General features: G+C 49.5%; 1 protein-coding gene across 3 annotated transcripts in view; it reads right to left on the bottom strand.

Moving 5' to 3' along the window:
* rfx4 (regulatory factor X, 4) overlaps positions 1-7,678 on the bottom strand; it is a 63,984-nt gene extending 56,306 nt beyond the window's left edge. For 2 of the 3 annotated variants that reach the window (XM_069904492.1, XM_069904494.1), the window contains exons 1-6: positions 7,012-7,678; positions 6,795-6,884; positions 5,275-5,335; positions 4,502-4,625; positions 2,211-2,272; positions 223-436 (exon numbers count right to left, since the gene is read on the bottom strand). In XM_069904492.1, coding sequence (XP_069760593.1) covers positions 223-436; positions 2,211-2,272; positions 4,502-4,606 — 381 coding nt within the window. In that variant the 5' untranslated portion in view covers positions 4,607-4,625; positions 5,275-5,335; positions 6,795-6,884; positions 7,012-7,678. The remainder of the gene's footprint in view (positions 1-222; positions 437-2,210; positions 2,273-4,501; positions 4,626-5,274; positions 5,336-6,794; positions 6,885-7,011) is intronic. The other variant, XM_069904493.1, reaches the window with a different exon arrangement.
* Positions 7,679-15,179: the final 7,501 nt, after the last annotated feature.

Genomic DNA, 15,179 nt, shown 5'->3' with positions numbered 1-15,179 from the left:
GCAGTTCTAGATGTTTCCATTCTTCAAGCCCAACCTTCCTTTCACCCTGTGTAACCATTTCTCTGTGGACCAGGACAGATAAGTGGGGCCGAATGGCTGGCCCCTCGCCGTGTCTCAATTCTAACCTGCCTAGAAGCTGCTTGTTATGGGGTTCCGATGCTGGAGAAAGGAAAAGTATCGTGTGGGAGCCTCTCCCCGAGCGGCACCAATACAAGGATTTACCTTCTCCTCTGAGAGGCTGGTCGGCAGTTCCAGCTCCTTGACATTGGGGAATTCCGGCAGCAGTGTGCCCAGCTTGGAGCGGGGGGAGTACGCCACTGTCTGCTTGGCCACTTCTTTCTTGCCGGTCTCATTGACCCAGGCAGCTCCTTTCTTGGAGTACATCACGTCATAATACGGCGAACTCTCTTTCACTGCGATCCCATAGTAATGGTACCTGTGGGCAAGACAGTCACAAATCAGCCCGCTGAGCAGAGCCAGGACATCTGTGCCTGCGCCGGATAGTGTGGGAGGTGGGGATCCAGCACCCTCTCCCCTCCCCCCACATCGGACAACTCCAAGGGGTCCGTCACAGTGTCGGGGGGGGGGGGGGGGTAGAGCTGAAGGAATGTCAGTATCGGAGAGGGTGGCCTGAGGGAGTGTCTGAGGGGATGGGCCGAGGGGGTGTCGGTGTCGGAGAGAGTGTCACACCGTGGGAGGGGTAATACTGAGGGAACGCCCCGCCGTGGGACTGAGTGTGGGACGGGAGGTAGAGTGAGCTCCTCTCTGACACATGGGCAGTCGTGGGCGGTGCTGTTAACTTTTGCCCATCAGCATCTCACTGGCCCTGCACTCTGCATTGGATCTCTTGAACAAGTGGAACACCTACCTTAGGCTGCTGTTCATTAACTGCAACTCGGTGTTCAACACCATCACACCAGCAACACTTAGAATTAAACTCAGGAACCTGGGTCTCCGCTCATCCCTCTACAACTGGAACCTGGATATCGTCATCGCAAACCCCAATCAGTGCGGATCTGGAACAACACCTCCTCCTCCTCGCTGACCATCAACACAGGGGCACCTCAAGGTTGCGTGCTCAGTCCCCTGCTTTGCTCCCTGTCCACCCATGACTTCGCAGCCAAATTCGGCTCTTACTTAATCTACAAATTCGCCGAGCACACCACCGTTAATGGCCAAATTACTGGAAGTGTAGAGTCAGAACACAGGATGGAGATGGAGAGTCTGGGTGGGGGGTGGCGCTCAATTTCACCTGGTCCAAGAAGTAATGTATGGGAGGTCGGAGCTGGTGAGGGACCTGGCTCTGTTTGCCATTTGCTGCAACCTTCTGCGCTCCTGAGCTTTCCAATTCCCAAACGAGACAGTCAGTGCACTTCCCACCGTGCACCTGCAGAAGTCTGACCACATGCCAAATCTCCGCAGACTCCACAGAAAGTCGAGGCGTTGGTGTGCCTACTTCACCGTTTTGCAGATTCCCGGCGTCCTGCAACTGAAGACGGGTGCGTGCCCTTGCTCTCCCTTCCCGAGCCCACCGTAAGCTCTTCATTCTCACACCATACACCCAGACTCTCGATCTCCGGCAAGACACAAATGGCCCCAACCTGCCTCTGCCCGCCGTAGAGCACCCAGGCCAAACCTGGGTGAAGAGGACACCCCCTCCCCCCCACCAGGTTGCCGGTGATCCTACATCTGGCAGCACGGACACGCGTGCCCGGTTTAACGGTAACAACCAGAGTTCTCCCAGCTCCAGCGGCAACAAGAGGAAAGGGCAGCGGCACCAGTCAGTCCCCGGAGGTGAAGGCGACTGCACCTTTCTCGGAGAGCACCCGAGCATCCACTTGTGGTGTTAGTGAAATTGGTGCGTGTAAGGGCCGTGAGAGCAGCTTCACTGTCAGTCACATCGTTTGGCGGGAGCTGCACCGAGATGACATGGGATTCCTCCCAATGACCATCGGCAGACCGGGAGCCCCATCTTGAAGCGTGAGAGCAATCTTGCCCATCTGCCGTGTTTCCGTGACCCGTTCTGGTTTCCATGAACAATTCAATTTGACTGTTAACATTTCTCTGCGATGCGCTCGACCTTTTTGTCCAATTTGACCAAATTTTCAGGTGTAGATTCTGATTCTATGTTTTCGGTTATTTTAATAAAGTTTAAATGTTGCCACAAGAGGAGAGGAACGGGGTGTCCGGGAAGGGAACCGGATACTTACTTCGACTGACCTCTTGTTCCTAATCTTCTTGTCGTTAGTTGTGGAAATTGTTGTCGAATTATCTAAATGAAGAAAAGGCTTTACTTTGGTCTCATTCTTTGCCAATCACTTCGGGGACCTGAGGTCCAGATAAAGATTTTAATAAAACACACATTACTCTTCAGATATATTTGGAGAAGGTTTTTTTCTCAATTGGAGAACGACCTCAAGCCCCAACTCATTGGGCACTTTCTGCTCTAAACCCCTGGGTCTGTTCACAAAGGATCTGTGGTGGGGTGAAAGAAACCAATAGCGGGTTGCGAGCACCATTGGTGTCAAGAGTCTGGTTGTTTATATTGGCCGTTTCAATTATAAATCTGGAGACAAGAATTTAGGGGTGAAAATGCAAATTGCCTGATGTGCTAAGCACTCAGTTTCAGACTTCCTTGGGACGTCTAATCTCCCTTTCCCTGCAGGTTACATTTTGTTTCATTTTCCTGCGCGCAACTCCTGAGAGATCAGATCTCATTTAATAACCCGAGGGTGCCTCGGAACACGTCCATCAAATCGCCCAGGCTGGTCATTAACAAAGAATCAATATTAATCAATGTGCCCCCCCCCCCCCATCCCTGCGTGACGCTGCCCAGCACATCACCCCAGCACCCTTAACATTCCATGATTCTTCTCAAAAACTTTACCAAGTTTATATTTCCCCGTTGCTCTGTATAAATTGGGCAGAGAGAAAATTTCCACTCAAATGGTGAAAAAGTTGGAATGAAGTCTGGGAAAGCAGTAAACACACACTGGCAGATTAAAAGGGAGAGTGCTTATTTGCATATCTTGCACAAGTAAACTTATTCCAGGAATAATTTCATGTATGTAAATTTATGTAAATGTAAAGCCATCCCCATTCAACAAAGCCTGAAAATAATATTGAGAGAGGGGAATACCGCATACTGTTTAAGCAAGAACTCTCTCAGGATCCGTGGGACAAAGCTGAGTGAAAACGTTCCCTCGTGAACTCGGGGTTTGCTCAGAACAGGCAGAATGTCTCGTTTTAATTTCATTGCTGAAGGTTTCTCAAACAGGAGAGGGGAGTTTGAAAGTCGCTGGAGTTTGCCTGGCTGTGATAAATGAGCAGACAGAGACAGCCCCTCGCTTTTTGTGCACATTCAATGAAGCTTAGCTAAAGGACACCCCTGCTGTTCCAGCTACTGATCTAACATTCCAGAACATCACTGCCTTCTCTCCCTCTTTAATTGTACATTAATCCCTCCCCCTATCCTTTAAGATCCACATGTACAGCCATGGTGAACTTCCCAAGGCTGTGGGAAAACACTTTCTACAACTGGCCAACTCCTTCAGACAAAGAACATCCCTGCAATCGTTTTTACTTGTTTCTCCGACGGGTTTTTAATTGTAAACCACACTTTGGTTCTGACACAGCTCTGTACATCTGGCCAATCAAAACCAGTTCAGATATTGCAGTTCGTGTAAAGCAGAATGAATAGGAACTGGAACCCGTTCTGCGGTAGCAGGTGATTTGGATCTGCTCAATGTGAATACATCCAATCTGCCCGATAAACATAGCTCTGCAAAGATCGATTTGCTTTATAGTCGGGATTCTTTCTTTTCAAGGAAGAGAGAGATCTGTGTCTCCCTGAAGTTAATGTAATTTAAACCATTGCACCGCGAAGAGATCATCTTTGTTAAATTAGCTAAGAAAGGCTCAAACGTCAAAATAATTAGTTGTCTTAAAAGTACTTCGAACAAAACGTGTTGTTTCCATAACAATCGGATTTGAACATTAGCTTAATCACAGAGAAAGTGTTCGTGTGTCTGTGAATGTGAGAGAGTGTTCTATTTCGCTCCTTCAATTCTCTGCTTGTACTGTGAGATTCTTACTGTGTTCTATTTTCTACCCTCACATGCAGAGACATCTTTACACACACACATCCTCATAATACATGGACCATTAGAGAATCACAGAATAAAGGAAGAATCGATTCACACAGTAAGCGATGTAGGGAGACAGAGGGAGGTGAGGTGGTTACAACTGATGTATGATGAGACTCTGACCATCATCTCCTGGAGGGGAGAGAAGGCAGAACTCAGTTTGAAATCTTTACATCTCCCTAATCTAACTGCCGATTGTACTTAGTGATGGTATATTCCGTTGAAAGAAAGAACAAACTTTCAGAAACTCAGCCCTGCCCCCAATCAGCATTACCACCATCTCTGCTCCTCCCAACCACACCATGGTTCTTATCCATCTCAGCTCTGCCCAAGGCCCTCTGACCCCTCCTTCTCACCTTCCCAAAGCTTGCAGCGTTGACAGGCTGTGTGGCATTCTTCTCACAGAAGTCCAGATAGTGCATGTACAGAGCACTGCGTGGGATGCACACTCCTTCCGCCATCTCATAATTCTCCTCTAGCCTAAGTGCAACAGAAACCAGTGGAACAATTTATACCCAGGGAAGCTCCAAACACAGTCAACAGCCAGTGGGCCAGTCAGACAACACATGCTGAAAGAACCATCACTCATCTCAAACCAAATGGGCCTTTAAGTATCTGAATGTTGTGAGCACAAGTCCTTCAACCAAACACATGAAGAGTGGAGTCAAACAGGAAAGTCTGCAGACACCGTGGGTGAAGTAAAACACGATGTTGGAGAAACTCAGCTGGTCAAACAGTGTCCTTTCTGTAACAAAGATACATAACCAATGTTTCAGACTTGAGCCCTTGATCAAGGTGTGATCAAAATGTTGGCAGGCACTCAGACAAGTTCAGGCACCTGCCTACATTTTGCTCATACCTTGATGAAGGGCTCAAGCCTGAATTGTTAGTTATGAATCTTTAACTAAAGGACACTCTTTGACCTACTGAGTTTCTCCAGTGTTGTGTTTTTACATGAAGAGTTGAGTGTCACTTTCAGGCACTGTTGATGATGGAGGAAGAACAAAAATGCAGAGAGATGTAGAGAGGATGAAGACAAAGAATGGGAGGGCAAGGAGAGAGGGTAGAAGAGAGTGAGAGAAAGTGAAGAGGTGATATGTCATCTATGTTTACTGTCTGCTGAACTCACCACTGCAGGGTTGCTGGGGTGGAGTGTGGTTTTGATGCCCTGTTGTTTTCCTTTTCTTCGCCTGTCAATAGGAGAACAACCCATGTGGAGAGCAAGCAGTTAACATAATCACACTCCCACACTGAAGCCAACTCAGGGAATCCTCCCCACCCACATTGCTGCAGGAATGCCTCAGTGTCCAAGGCCCAATGATCTTTTACTGTGCCAACGATGACCTGCCTTCCATCCTGAGGTCAGCAGTGGGGATCTTCACTGATAATTGCACAATTTACATTTAAATCTTAATGATAAAACATGGCAGAAGGCCATTCCAGACCATGAAACCCATGCTGCCCAATTACATCCAATTAACCTACCAACCCCATTGGAGGATGGGAGGAGACCAGAGCACCCAGAGGAACTCACACAGACACTGGAAGAATGTACAAACTGCACACAGACTGCGCCAGATTCAAACTTGGGTCATTGGCTCTGAAATAAACACCTTGTTGGTCTTGGAACAAAGATTCCAAGCATCTTTAACTTGGAGAATCTAACCACCTACTTCCCAACCATCAACATGCTGGGTATCACCATTAACTCAACACTTAACTGGACCAGACTCAAACACTGTGGTTACAAGGGCAGGTCACAGGCTGGGGATCCATGTCCTGACACCTAAGACCTTCCCCCATTCACAAATCATGCCAGGAGTGTAACAGCCAGCACTTGCGTGGGTGTATGAATCTCTAGCAACTCATGGGGTACAGCAGTTGTGGTGTCCAGAGGATGAGGTGGTCAGTCTGTACCACAGCACCTGATAAGTACCTAGTGAATGCCCTTCTCTCTGTGAACATTGAGCAGCTTGTGCTTGAACAGCCACTTTAGCTTCATCCTGTGGTCTGTCATGCAACTGAAACTCTCTGCCTTGTTTTCTGACTAATCCATGGTTTCATCCTTCCCCAGTCCCACTCCAACCTCTCGAATCTTCTCCAACCCTTGAACTTTCTGAAGTTCTTCCTTCAATCCAAATTGAATTGTTTCAATGTCAGTTGTCTGGTCTCTAAGCTCAAAGTTCCTCTCTAGCCCCCTCTCTCCTCTTTTAAAGTACATATTTTGGTCACCTGTCTTAATGCCCAAGCCTTTGCCTCATTCCGGATACTGGACAAAGCCCCTAATGATTTTTATTTGTGTCCTATCTGGGCGTCACTATCAAGACCACATTATTGCCACCCTGGTGCTCTGGGACCCCTCTCACTCCATCTTCAAGTGAAGGTGGTTCCATTGTAGGTGTGCACACCCAAGATGAAGGAGGCCCAGGATTTACTCTCAGTGATAAATAGAGATGTTTCTCCAAGTCAGGGCAGTATGGGGCTTGAAGAGAAATGCAGGGGCAGTATTCACAGGTAGATAGTGCAGAGTGTGGGGGTTTGGGAGTTCCCTTTAAGTCACCACTGGGATGTCTCTGTCAGGGACCCTGTCCCCATGATTCACACTTCACTGGGATGTCTGACAGGCAACCTGTCCTCCCCCATACTCACGCTCCTCGCTGATGGACACACTTCCCAGAGGGGTATGATTTGGAAACCGTTTGCTTTCACTCTCATTCAAGCATCTCTCAATCCAACTCTCTGCAAAAAGAAACCCAGCATTAACCAGCAGTCGATCACAGACACTTCTGAGTCAGTTTGTTTGCTTGCACAAACAGACCTGATAGGAAAATCAATATTCAATAATTAATAATCAATTTTCACTAACATCTCCACTGGCATTCAGAGGTGAAGAACACGGTGGCACCCTGCTAACCCTAGGAGAGGGTCTCAGAATGTGTCACCCTGCTGACCTCAGAAATCCTGCTGACCCCAGGACACTCTGAGGACCCTGGGAGAGAGTCACCCTGTTGATCTTGCAGAGATGGTTACAACTTCATTACAGCATTGCCACTTGATCAGTCTCTGGGTATGCACACCCAACACTCAATCTCTCCAATAAAGGGCAGGTGGACTGTGATGGATGGTCCAGTCCTGATGGTCAAAGAGGTAGTGATGGTGGTTTTGCAATGATGATTGGTCAGATCTGGATGGTCTGGTCCGGATGGTCGGTCTGGTCCGGATGGTCGGTCAGGTCCGGATGGTCGGTCAGGTCCGGATGGTGGCATGGATGGTAATGGTAAAAAAGGCCAGGGGGTGATGGTTGATCAGGGAACCTGGGACATTGGGAGTTTAGGGCCAGGGTTTGGGATAAGAGCAGGACAAGGACCAAGACAGGCGGTTCCGGGTCCTGGGGGTCGGGCGGGGGCTCTGGTCTACCGGAAAGGGCTACGGGGGTTGAGAGGTGGGAGATGGAATTGCCTCTGGTGTCTGCCTTCGACCTCCCGCCCACGCATGGTCCCTCCCTCCCTGACAACCAGTAACCAAGGCAGCGGCTGCCCTGGCAACGCGCCCGGGCACGCGGGTCACTTCCCCATTGGTCATTGGCAGGTTCAGGAGACAATTTGGCCTCAGGTCAGGGTTCAAGGCGCCTCCGCAGAGGAGGGACGTCCCGGGGTATGGGAGGGTTGTAAAGTCCCGGGACGGGGGGTTGAAAAGTCGCAGACCGGGGGTGGGTGAAGGAAGTCCCGGGGCCGGGATTGGTGGGGGGGAGGCTGAAATGGGGGTCGCGGGGCCGCCGCTCCTTTGGTGAAGGTGGGCGGCGGAGCTGCCGGCGCATCCGTGGATCGAAGCACTGAAAGCCGCCTCCATCCCCCGTTGCCCGGTACCAAAGCGGAGCCGGTTAACGGTGTGATTGAGCCCAAACGACGACACCCTTGCTGCGGTGGTAAGCCCTCGGTTGGACTCAGCACGGCTCCGGTAGCCGGTATTCCCGACGTGCGAAATCATCCGGTGGGGCGAGGAGCGTCTGGGCTCCGGCCGCAGGCATTCTCTCTGGGACTGTCCCCATCTCTTGTCCCCCTCCCGCGGGGATCCTTCCACCCGAAGAGCGGGGCGCTCCCTCTCGCCCACCGACTCGTCCGGTTACATTTTGGAATGTAAGAGGCGATGCCGACACTCGCGGGGCGTCCGGAACAACTTCTGGAGAAACCGGCACTTGTTGAGCGACAGAGAGTGTCTCCGTTAGACGGGAGCATCGTTCGGAAAACGGGGAGAGGGAAAAGGACAGGGAGGGATGGAGAGAGGGGCAGGTGAAAAGGGTGGAAGGATAGGGGATGGAGGGATAGAGATAGGGCAAGAGGAAGGGGAAATGGGGAGGCGGAGGGAGATGGGATGGAGGGGGAATCCAGTGCAGAGCGAGCAGCGGGTCCCAGGGATCTAACTGAGATCTACCTGCCTTTTGAGAAACAGACATGTTTCCCCCGTGGGTCCCTATCGCTCCCAACCCCTATTTTGGGATGGAATAATTAATTCGTAATATTTCGGGATTCGTCAGTAACTCGGGGATTGGATTTAATGAGATGGGGTTGATTCTTTTTAGGTTCAGGGAAGATGAATCGGTTCGCCGAGGGCAGCGGAGGCGGAGTGGGGGCCCTGGCGACCTGTGAACGACAGCGAGGGCGTTCGAAGGCGGTGAGGTGTGACGGGGAAGTGCCGAGGGAGCAAATTTACCAGGAACTTTTAAACGCGACTGGAGACGGGGCAGTGAAGAGAAAATCTTCCAAAGAGCCTTCACTGTTCCAAGTTACTGCGAGAGCCACACCGCCCTTCAGCGCATCCCCATCCTGTATCCAAGGCGATCAAAGCAGCCGCGAAATCCCCAGGAAACTGGCGGCGCAAAGCCAAGACGGGGACGAGGGACGGGGCGAGCAGGAGCCGGGCTGGGAACAAGCCTCCCCGCCGAAGGAAGGTCGGAGGGACCGCCGCATCTCCGGCCGGTCAGCTGAAAGTGAAACCGACCTGTGGATTCCATGTCGGACCCGTCCAACAGCGCGCAGTTCATCCTGAAGCAGAGAGGCGAGGCGCGGCGCCGCTCCGCTCCTGTGTGCACGCAGTCTGACCCCGGCACAGCCGTCGGAGTGTTTGCTGCTGTTCCATGGGAGAATGCATGGTTTTATAGCGGCCCTGGTGGTGACTCTGTCCTTGATAGGCCGGCGGTACCTGAATGGCAGCTCGTCAGATGGCCGGTGCGCCGAGCGCACTGAGCCCCATTGTCAACGCACTTTGAATAAGAAAAGCTTTTCTTCAAGAAGGCGCAGAGAGACGCGAGCCCGCACTTGGTCCTGCCCCTTCACCGAACCCAAGAAACGACATTCTTTCATTGAAACTCTGGGCGCCGCCCATCACCGGGTTATTGATGTGAAAGCAGTTTGCAAGCGCGACGTTTCTTGGCGCAGAACCCAGCTCCGGGATCCCCGCAACTTTCGGCTGGTGCTCAATCCCGTTAGGATGCGGAGCCCCGGGGGATCGGGACCTGTGGGAATCTGGGGGGCCCGCGAGTGAAAAGAGTTTCTGTAAAGTGTTGATGCGAAGCGTGTTGGCCAGAGGCGAATGGTGATTAGAATATGAATGAAGCTCGCCCGGAGAGAAAGGATTAGACTGCGAGTGGGGAATGAGCGCGGCAGTCTGTCCCAGGCCAGCTCCCCCACCCCAGCCCGACCGGCCGGGACACAGGGGGCAGCCAGAATACACCTGGGCCCGTTCGACCCCTCCAGAGCCCCTATCCCCCTCCGCATCTGGTGTTGGGACCGCTCCCCATCAGGGTCAGCGGTCACTTGCACCGCGTCTCCGCATCCCAATCCCCCGTGATTGATCGACGGGACGGTGGCCGGGTTCCCAGCGGATTCGTCCCTGGCTGCTCGCCCTCAGCATGTGGAAACGAGAACGTCCCTGACCAGGTTACAGCGCTCCCAACCATGCCGGCCGGGAGCCACAGATTCGAGAACCAGAGGGTTCAGGGAGAGGCCCAGGGAGGGAGGGACGAGTTGCCGGAGGAGGCTGGAGAAGTGGGTACAGGCAAGTCCCAAACAGATGGACAGATTTGGGACCTGCTCTGTTTCTGTCACAACCCTCCGGCTGCAGGCGCTGGGACAGGCACCGGGAGAATTAGAAACGGCAGGATATGCGGTTATTCGGGCTGGCATTGCTGTTCATGAAGATTCTGACCCGTCTTCTCTCGGCTCAATCTCCACACCATCAATGCCAAGAAATCTCTCGCTCGGCGTCTAAAAGGACCTCCCGGCCGCCGGGGGAGAGACTTCTCTCCAAACAGTTACAAATAGGCTGAGTATGTTGTGAAACCGTGGCCACAGTTCAGGGGTCCGGTCAGGATTCTCCTTCCTGCAGCCTCATCCTGGTCACCAGGACCTGGCCTGGGCTGTACCTCTCCTCTGTGTCAGAATTTAAAACATTGAACACTACAGCACAGTACAGACCTTTCGGCCCTTGATGTTCTGCTGGCCTGTATACCCACTTATGTGCCTGTCTAAGAGTTTCTTAAATGCCCCTAATGTTCCAGCCTCCACCCCGCCCCCCCGGGCGAGGCATTGCAGACACCCACTACTCTCTGTAAAAAATATTTACCCTGATGTCTTTCCTAAGCTTTCCTCCTTTCACTTTGTACAGATCTTCCTTGAAGTTTGCTATTCCCGCCCTGGGAAACAGGCGCTGGCTGTCCACTCAGAATGTTGTAGACCTCTATCAAATCTCTTCTCATCCTCCTTTGCTCCAAAAAATTCCAGTTCTTCTAACATAAAACAATACAGTGGGGGGGGGGGGGGGTGGGTCGCTAATGTGATGTTCTGATACTGATGGAGTTGGTGAAGGAAATGTTTTTACCAATCCTCACTGATTGTGGTCTGGAGGTGAGGAAATCCATGATCCAATTACACAGTGGGGTGTTGAGCCCCAGGTCTTGGAGTTTGCTGATCAATGAAGCTGACCTTGTGCCTCTGAGTGATCATCTTCAGGCTCCTGTACCTCTTTTCTGATGGTAGTAATGAGGGCATGACTTGGGTGTTGGGGGTCCTTGAGGATAAAGGTTGCTTTCTTAAGACATGCCTCCTCGATGTCCTTGATTGAGTGAAGTCTGGTGCCCGTAATGTTGCTGGAAATTTTTCTTGACCTCAGTGTTGCCACCTCTGTACCAGATAGTGATGCAACCAGCCAGAATGCTCTCCATAGTACAGCTGTAGAAGATTTCAAGAGTCTTTGGTGACATAGTGAATCCCCAAACTCCTCACAGTATTGCCACCAGCGAGCTTTCTTCATGATTGCATCAACATATGGGCTCCAGGACAGAACCTCAGAGAAATTGCCTCTGTACAGCCAAGCTCAGACCAACCCCAGTGTGGCACTGGGGTCAGTTCATCCCCAGGGATATTCCAGCCTAGCGATGGTCCAACCACAGTATCTGATTCACCTCACATTCAGTTCACCTCAGGAGATAGTCCACCCCAGAGGATGCTCCACTTGCATTTCTGGTTTCAGATTTATTGTCATGACATCACACAATCATGAGATTCTTTTTCTGGGGATGAAGCAAAATTACCACTTATTGGTCGTGCAATTAAAAAAAACTACACAGTGCATACATGTAAACAGATAAAAGAATGTAAAGAAATTGCAAGAGAATTTAAAAAAATCAATTAACAGAGTCCCTGATTGAGTTTGTTGTTGAAGGGTCTGAGAGTGGAGGGGAAGCATCTGTTCCTGAACCTGGTGGTGCAAGTCTTGTGGCACCGATACCATCTCAAGAGTCAGTGACTAAGCTTGTTCATTTGCATGGCATCCCAAATCTCTGCACTGCTTCAAATTTAATTCTGTTACTGTCCTAACATGGGAGCAAATTATGCACAAAATTTCACAAAGAGCATTTGCAACCAGAGATCTTCATGTTTTATCCAGAGATTTCCTCGCCTTGGCCCTGTCTTTCTCCAACAGTCTGGTAACCATCAGTCCAGTGAAGATCCCATTCAAGACATGGATCCCTCTTACAGAATATCACAGTCACCCACCACCCCTACCCCACCCCCCAAACTCAGCAGGTCAAACAGTGTCCTTTATATAGCAAAGATAAAGGGGCTTGGGTCCATTTTGTTCACACCTTTCTGAAGGGCTCAAGCTGCTGAGTTTCTCCAGCTTTGTGCTTTTACAGGAAGAGTTGAGCGCCACTTTTAGACACATGAAAATGCTTTCAACTATGGTGCCCATAGACTTTCATGTTTTACTTACTATATTAACTAATTTAAGTTTGAAATTCTGCTGATTAAAAGAGGTTTTTGAAGACAGATTATAGAACAATTGGTGCCAGTGTAGATAGTGAGGCAACTGAACAATATTGATCATCTGGTTAATCGAACACTGAAAAGGCACATAGAATTTCACCTTGATAATTGTACAGTGATGCACTCATGGATCCTGGGTAAGGGTGGGACATATGCCAGGGATGGTAGGGTCCTGAGGAGTACTGATGAAAGAGGGACCTTGGTGTGGAATTCCAAAGTTCTTTGAAGATCTCAGCATCAGAGAGAGGATAGGGTGGTGAAGAAGGTGTTTGGGATGGTGACCTTCCTTAGCTAAAGTATAAAATATAAGAGCAGGGTGGTTATTATTCCTGCCTTATAAAGCATCGGTGAGGCCACTGGAGTATTGTATGCAGTTCTGGCCCCTCTTCGAGAAGAAGGAAATGATGGCACTAAAGAGAGAGCAGAGATTTAGTAGGATGTTGCCTGGGATGGGCATTTCACTTATCAGGGGAGACTGCAATTGTCTTTGAGTAGAGAAGGCTGAGGGAGACCTAAGAGAGGTGATAAAAGTTGGGGTCACAGATAGGGTCGCCAGGAGTAAACCTTTCCTCATAAAAGAGGTGTCTAAGCAGAAGGTGAAAATCCTTTTTCACTGAGAATGTGGTTGGAATGTGGAGCATAATGCCTGGAAGGGTAGAAAAATAGAGGAGCTCACAGTCTTTAAAATCCTTTGAAGTGAGTGACTAGGGTTGGAGGAGTGTGGGTGGGGGGTTGAAGGTGACTGGTGAGGGGGTGGTGGTGGGGAGGAGGGCTTCAGGGATCTAGGGTGAGGATGGGAATGGATGTGGAGGGGGGAGTGAGGGTAGGTTAGGGGGTGAGGGAGAGTGGGGCTGAGAGTGAGTGAGAGGAAGAGGGAAGGCTGAGAGTATCCAAGGGTGAGAATGGGAATGGTGAGGGGGGGGGGGGGGTTTAAAACATGAATATTTAATGAGAAGGCAGAGATATCTCTGTGTGGAGTCCAAACCAGGGGTCACAAAACCAGTGTGGCAAAAATTCAGGAGTAACAACCAAACCCCACAGGGGTAATGGAACAGAAGAAGGTCTATGAGACAAAAACCCACCATTTTCAGAGCACCGACCACTCAGTTCCAGTGTGTGTTGGTCATGGAATTCTGACCATCCTATCACAAGCTACACTGATGTTTCTACACTCATCTGAACGATGTGCCAATGTACGGTCCCTCACTGATAAACAGGCAATGACAGAGGGTGGATGATCCTGCAATCATTCTCTATCTGGAATCTCCAGATAGACAGGGAGGCAAGTTAGCCCCAGTTAGGAGGGAATGAGGGACCAGAAGCCCAAATCTACTCAATCTTCTGACAATTGGAATATTGGGATAAGCTGTTTTCAGGCAAGGATGTGCGAACTATGTGGAGAACCTTCAAAGGGGAAATTTTGAGAGTACAGAGTTTGTATGTTCCTGTCAGGATCAAAGGCAAGATTAGCATGTACAGGGATCCTTGGTTTTTGAGGGATAATGGGGATCTGGTTTGGAAGAAGAGAGAGGGGTATAACTGATAGAGGCAACATGGAGCATATGAGGTATTTGGGGAGTATTTAAAAAATGCAAGAAAAACCTCAAGAAATAAATCAGGAAGGTAAAAGAAGACGTGAGGTTGCTTTTGCTGACAATGTGAAGGAAAATCCTGAGGATAATATTAAGAGCAAAAGGTTAGTAAGGGACAAAAATGGGTCCCCTTGAAGATCCAAGTGGTCGGATTTGTATGGAGCCAAAAGAGATGAGGAAGATCTTAATTTTTTTTTCATCAACATCACTCAGGAAACAGGCAAAGTGTCGTGGGAAGTAAGGAAAACAAGCATTGAGGTCATGGACTCTACACAGATTAAAGAGGAGGAAGTGTTTGCTGTCTTAAAACAAATAAGGATGAATAAATCCCCAAGGCCTGCAAGATATTTCCTTGGACCTTGAGGGAGGCTGGTGCAGAAATTCCAGGGGCTCTGGCAAAAATATTTAAATGCTGTTAGGTCACAGGTGTGGTGCTGGAGGATTGGAGGGTAGCTCATGTTGTTCCATTGTTTAAAAACAGCTCCAAAAGCAACCCTGGAAATTATAGGCCAGTGAGTCTGACGTCAGTAATAGGTAAATTATTGGAAGGTATTCTAAGAGATTGGATATACAATTGTTTGGACAGCCAGGGACTGGTTAGTGATAATCAACATGGCTTTGTGCATGGTAGGTCATGTTTAACTACATGGACTTTAATAAGGCCTTTGACAAGGTCCTGCATGGGGGAACTATTTTTAATTTTTTTTCAAAGATTAATGTAAGTGAAAATAAACAATACAAAACATTTTCTTGCTACACAATATAATTTACAGAGTACAATATCCCCCCCACCCCTCAAATTGAAACACACAATGACTTAAGAAAAAATAGCCTAGAGCCATTGGGATCTGCAACCTTCCTCAAAGTTCAAGAACCCCGGGTGTTAAATAAACCATAAAGGCTAAAAGATAAATAATAAAAATAAGACTAAAAATTAAAACTCATGACATCTGTGCCACAACCCCAATTCACGCTCCTTTATTGACCTTTTTTTTCTTATCTCATTACTCAGGGTGGGGGGGGGGGGGGGGAATAGATCATATCTGCCCCTCTGTGCCTCAGGTAATGCCGCCACTTTAATGAACATGTCATACTTCTTCCTGAAGTTATAAATAACC

This window comes from Narcine bancroftii, chromosome 11 (genome assembly GCF_036971445.1).
Source record: "Narcine bancroftii isolate sNarBan1 chromosome 11, sNarBan1.hap1, whole genome shotgun sequence".
Classification (NCBI taxonomy): domain Eukaryota; kingdom Metazoa; phylum Chordata; class Chondrichthyes; order Torpediniformes; family Narcinidae; genus Narcine; species Narcine bancroftii.
Note: the sequence above shows the minus strand (reverse complement) of the source record. Positions and strands in the feature narration are given on the sequence as shown.